At 36.6% G+C, this 6,252-nt stretch overlaps 1 protein-coding gene and 1 pseudogene across 1 annotated transcript; both read right to left on the bottom strand.

Moving 5' to 3' along the window:
- LOC107674658 (DNA topoisomerase 3-alpha-like) overlaps positions 1-6,006 on the bottom strand; it is a 10,961-nt pseudogene extending 4,955 nt beyond the window's left edge.
- On the bottom strand, positions 2,777-5,281 carry LOC107674657 (DNA topoisomerase 3-alpha-like). Its single transcript, XM_016468696.1, has 9 exons — positions 5,225-5,281; positions 4,889-4,997; positions 4,654-4,797; positions 4,397-4,567; positions 4,215-4,318; positions 4,029-4,103; positions 3,385-3,467; positions 3,087-3,294; positions 2,777-3,010 (listed from the first exon to the last, which is right to left on the bottom strand). Exons 1-9 carry the CDS (start codon positions 5,225-5,227, stop codon positions 2,798-2,800), a joined length of 1,110 nt encoding a protein of 369 aa, XP_016324182.1. The 5' UTR covers positions 5,228-5,281; the 3' UTR covers positions 2,777-2,797.
- Positions 6,007-6,252: the final 246 nt, after the last annotated feature.

Here is a 6,252-nt window from a genome sequence, read left to right as displayed (position 1 = left end):
CCGCATAAACACATTTCATTACACCAAATACACAAAATAATGTTCTTTTTAGCAACATCATATGACCCCTTTAACTGAAAACTGAACTCAATATGTTTAGCTATACAATGTTATGTTATGTTTTGAGCAGTATTCACCTTATTGTACCACTTGTCATAAGGGTACACTTCCAGATAATTGCGAGCAATGATCGTCAATCCACTAGCAGAGAATCTCTCTTCAGCTATTTCAATCTCGACTGTCACCTCTTGACCCTGAGCATCTTTGGAGCAACAGGCCAGGAAGTGACGTACAATGAACTCATACAGCCGCTTTTCATTTCCCTTAAAAAATAAATAAATAAACACTGTCGTGTAAGTTGGTACCAGTTATGATGGTCCTAACAGAGAGCTTGCTCACCTGTAAACTGTTGGTGTATTTGGTGGGGTGAATGGGGGGATGGGCCTGATCTGATTTGTTTCCATTTCGAGGTGTGGGCCCACCGCTTTCCAAAATGCGCTGAGCAAAATTTCCCCATTCATTGTCTTGTGTCTGTTGCTCAACCAGCATGGTTAGGTTCAGGTTCTGTGGAAACATGTTGGTCTCAGTACGAGGATAACTGATAAACCTGGAAGGAAACAGACAGGCTGATTTGTGAAGGGACACAACAGACACACTGTAGACCACAGACATGTGGATGAAATAACCATTAACATACCCTTGAGTGTACAGCTTTTCTGCGATTTTCATGGTTTCTTTGGCACTTATCCTCAGTTTTCTTGAAGCCAGTTTTTCAAGTTCCTGAACAAAATAATTGAGACGTATTAACAAATATATTAAATTTTTTCTCCATCATTGTTTTTGATCACACTTAACTCATTCAGCAGTACTACTCATTTTTTGGGTATTCATGGGCATAAGTCACTCATAAAATTGCAAGCTACTAATTTTAGTAGCTAATGACCATTGTGTACACAAAACTGTCAAATTTGTCCATATTCATCATCTTGCGTGTAGTTGTATAACATATACTATATGACCAAAAGTACACTACTGTTCAAAAGTTTGGGGTCAGTAAGAATAAATTAGGTATAAATTACATTTTAAAATAGATTAAAATAGAAAACAGTTATTTAAATAGTAATATTTCACAATATTACAGTTTTTACTGTATTTTTGGCCAAATAAATGCAGCCTTGGTAAGCATAAGAGTTTTCTTTCAAAAACAATCAAAAGATGTTACCAAACTCAAATTTCTCAAATGGTAGTGTATGGGTGTGATGTCTGAGTGTCCACATTCTTTTCTCTATATTTCCAATTTCTTTTTAATGTAGAAAATCTGTCAAGTTTTAAATTACTTACCACAGTGTCAAGGGGTAAAGGTCGCCATTTGCTTTTTGGTTTACTTGTTACAGATATAACTTTTGCCATGGGATCCTAAAGAAAAGATTAAAACCAAACAGAAAGCTTACGATGACATAAATATGAACTACAAAGCTTACATTTTTTTTTTTAAAAGTTCTTAACAAGGTAAGCTGAAGAACACACCTCCATGCACATCTGATACAACACAAGGCATGCTGTGTGATTGAAAAGACGATGTCTTTTCCAGCTGAATTCAACCGATTCCTCTTCATTAGGCTCATGGACAACTATCAAAGAGAAATTTCACATACACACAATAAAGTGTATGTGACAACACTACAAAGCACTTGTTGCATTTGGAGTACCTTTGATTTTAAAGAAAGTTTCAGGGACGAAGGCTTGAATGGCTTTAAACCGTTCTACCACAAAGCCAAGGGTCGGGAACTGACAACTGCCATAACTGATGAGCTGATCAGAGAGAGATTCTGGGAATATCTTCTGCAAGCGTAATGTCTGGAACCTGGTAAATGATGCGCCTGAAGGAACACAAAGTACATTCGCTAAACATTGTCTAAAAGGCAGCAGTTTGTGTTTAAGTCCTCTTTTATTTTGAAATGCCTACCGATGCGGAGATCCAGCTCCTGTCTCACATCCACCGCATCACTGATGTTGATATCCGGCTCAGTAAGAGTCTCACAGGCTCTCCTTATGGAGTTTGGGGTGATCTCAGAGAACCGTGCACGGAAGACCTGAACGTTTGGCTTCACTTAATTAAAAGATATCCCATGTTAAAAGGCTGTTAGGAATATACAGCATCAGTACAGTGAATAGCTAGAACCATGATGCACTAAACTAACCTGCTTTGCAAACATCAATGATCTCAAAGCCGATATTTTCTCCTTCTCTGTCACAATCAGTCCAAATGACCAGAGCTTGACATTGTCTCACCTCTCTCTCCAAAGTCCTCTGGATTATGTAAATACATACATTAAAATATAAAACACAAGCTCATATTCTAAAAATACATCTAGCTGAATGAATGAAAATGAATACTTTGATCGGTATAAAGTTCTCAGGGCAGTACTTCTCCACCTCAGCATCAAACAACAGGACTGGATTACAACTATGCCTGTGAAACAGACCACATGACAAAGTTTAACTGAATATTTAAACTGTATTATCAAAGAGATATGAAGAAATATAACTTTTTACCATTTCTGAAAGGGAGCTTTGAATTCGAGACTCAAGAGATGTCCTGACACAGATGTCATGCTTACAGTTACATTCTGTGAACAAATAAACACTATGATCAAACACAGACTCTATATACTACTTATATGTAGTAATTAACTAAAAAATTACTACACCAAATACACAAAATAATGTTCTTTTTAGCAACATCATATGACCCCTTTAACTGAAAACTGAACTCAATATGTTTAGCTATACAATGTTATGTTATGTTTTGAGCAGTATTCACCTTATTGTACCACTTGTCATAAGGGTACACTTCCAGATAATTGCGAGCAATGATCGTCAATCCACTAGCAGAGAATCTCTCTTCAGCTATTTCAATCTCGACTGTCACCTCTTGACCCTGAGCATCTTTGGAGCAACAGGCCAGGAAGTGACGTACAATGAACTCATACAGCCGCTTTTCATTTCCCTTAAAAAATAAATAAATAAACACTGTCGTGTAAGTTGGTACCAGTTATGATGGTCCTAACAGAGAGCTTGCTCACCTGTAAACTGTTGGTGTATTTGGTGGGGTGAATGGGGGGATGGGCCTGATCTGATTTGTTTCCATTTCGAGGTGTGGGCCCACCGCTTTCCAAAATGCGCTGAGCAAAATTTCCCCATTCATTGTCTTGTGTCTGTTGCTCAACCAGCATGGTTAGGTTCAGGTTCTGTGGAAACATGTTGGTCTCAGTACGAGGATAACTGATAAACCTGGAAGGAAACAGACAGGCTGATTTGTGAAGGGACACAACAGACACACTGTAGACCACAGACATGTGGATGAAATAACCATTAACATACCCTTGAGTGTACAGCTTTTCTGCGATTTTCATGGTTTCTTTGGCACTTATCCTCAGTTTTCTTGAAGCCAGTTTTTCAAGTTCCTGAACAAAATAATTGAGACGTATTAACAAATATATTAAATTTTTTCTCCATCATTGTTTTTGATCACACTTAACTCATTCAGCAGTACTACTCATTTTTTGGGTATTCATGGGCATAAGTCACTCATAAAATTGCAAGCTACTAATTTTAGTAGCTAATGACCATTGTGTACACAAAACTGTCAAATTTGTCCATATTCATCATCTTGCGTGTAGTTGTATAACATATACTATATGACCAAAAGTACACTACTGTTCAAAAGTTTGGGGTCAGTAAGAATAAATTAGGTATAAATTACATTTTAAAATAGATTAAAATAGAAAACAGTTATTTAAATAGTAATATTTCACAATATTACAGTTTTTACTGTATTTTTGGCCAAATAAATGCAGCCTTGGTAAGCATAAGAGTTTTCTTTCAAAAACAATCAAAAGATGTTACCAAACTCAAATTTCTCAAATGGTAGTGTATGGGTGTGATGTCTGAGTGTCCACATTCTTTTCTCTATATTTCCAATTTCTTTTTAATGTAGAAAATCTGTCAAGTTTTAAATTACTTACCACAGTGTCAAGGGGTAAAGGTCGCCATTTGCTTTTTGGTTTACTTGTTACAGATATAACTTTTGCCATGGGATCCTAAAGAAAAGATTAAAACCAAACAGAAAGCTTACGATGACATAAATATGAACTACAAAGCTTACATTTTTTTTTTTAAAAGTTCTTAACAAGGTAAGCTGAAGAACACACCTCCATGCACATCTGATACAACACAAGGCATGCTGTGTGATTGAAAAGACGATGTCTTTTCCAGCTGAATTCAACCGATTCCTCTTCATTAGGCTCATGGACAACTATCAAAGAGAAATTTCACATACACACAATAAAGTGTATGTGACAACACTACAAAGCACTTGTTGCATTTGGAGTACCTTTGATTTTAAAGAAAGTTTCAGGGACGAAGGCTTGAATGGCTTTAAACCGTTCTACCACAAAGCCAAGGGTCGGGAACTGACAACTGCCATAACTGATGAGCTGATCAGAGAGAGATTCTGGGAATATCTTCTGCAAGCGTAATGTCTGGAACCTGGTAAATGATGCGCCTGAAGGAACACAAAGTACATTCGCTAAACATTGTCTAAAAGGCAGCAGTTTGTGTTTAAGTCCTCTTTTATTTTGAAATGCCTACCGATGCGGAGATCCAGCTCCTGTCTCACATCCACCGCATCACTGATGTTGATATCCGGCTCAGTAAGAGTCTCACAGGCTCTCCTTATGGAGTTTGGGGTGATCTCAGAGAACCGTGCACGGAAGACCTGAACGTTTGGCTTCACTTAATTAAAAGATATCCCATGTTAAAAGGCTGTTAGGAATATACAGCATCAGTACAGTGAATAGCTAGAACCATGATGCACTAAACTAACCTGCTTTGCAAACATCAATGATCTCAAAGCCGATATTTTCTCCTTCTCTGTCACAATCAGTCCAAATGACCAGAGCTTGACACTGTCTCACCTCTCTCTCCAAAGTCCTCTGGATTATGTAAATACATACATTAAAATATAAAACACAAGCTCATATTCTAAAAATACATCTAGCTGAATGAATGAAAATGAATACTTTGATCGGTATAAAGTTCTCAGGGCAGTACTTCTCCACCTCAGCATCAAACAACAGGACTGGATTACAACCATTCCTGTGAAACAGACCACATGATAAAGTTTATATATTTAAAGATATAAAGAAATATAACCGTTTACCATTTCTGAAAAGTAGCTTTGAATTCAAGACTCAAGAGATGTCCTGATACAGATGTCATGCATACAGCTACATTCTGTGGGGGAAAAAAACACGATCAGCAAATAGAGACTATATGTACTACTTCTATCTACATATTTCTCAGTAATTAATAATAAAAAAAAAGTACTTACTTGACCAAACAGGTTGTATTCGTACTCATATATTTTGTTGTAAACAGAGTAGCCTTCTCTCTGTCAAGAAAACAAGATTTATTACCACTGATGATCATTAAATAACAACTCGTTTGATAACTATAAGATCTGACATTACAGATCAAAGTAAGTGTATATAACAGTCAGCACTCACTCTTCTCGACCTCCCATTTGACATGATCTCTGCTATGCCCTTGGCTGCATCGTTTTTCTCAGCAACACAAAGCACTTTCTTAATCTGAGTGCGCCTTATCATGTTTACAGATATGTGCCTATAAAATCGACTGCCAATCACTCTTAGTGATCTAAACAAAACGTACATAACTGTGATCTAGCGGCGCATGATCACTGTAAGTTACACCCCGGACATTACATCAAAATAACGGCTTGTTAAACAGCATAAAACTCTGACAATCTGACAAGCGTTGAAAAAACGCTCTGTAAATGTTTTAAATTAAGTGCGAACACAGCAGATGAATAAACTCTGTAAAAACTTCCAATTCCGGCGCCTGATGAGAATTGTCGTAAAAATACCGTAAAGCAATGTGCTAGAATCTGGTTGCTGTGTTGTGTATTTTCCCAACAAAATTTAATGTACTAAAAACAAATCATAATAAGTTAAAATAGTGAATTTTCACACACACACACACACACACACACACACACACACACACACACACACACACACATCTATATATATATCTATATATATATATAGATAGATATGTGTGTGTGTGCGTGTGTGTGTGTGTATGTATATGTATACGTATATATATGTGTATACAGTATATATATATATATATATATATATATATGTATGTATGTATGTGTATATA

The sequence above is a fragment of the Sinocyclocheilus anshuiensis genome, unplaced genomic scaffold (assembly GCF_001515605.1).
Source record: "Sinocyclocheilus anshuiensis isolate Anshui unplaced genomic scaffold, SAMN03320099.WGS_v1.1 scaffold152, whole genome shotgun sequence".
NCBI lineage: Eukaryota > Metazoa > Chordata > Actinopteri > Cypriniformes > Cyprinidae > Sinocyclocheilus > Sinocyclocheilus anshuiensis.
Note: the sequence above shows the minus strand (reverse complement) of the source record. Positions and strands in the feature narration are given on the sequence as shown.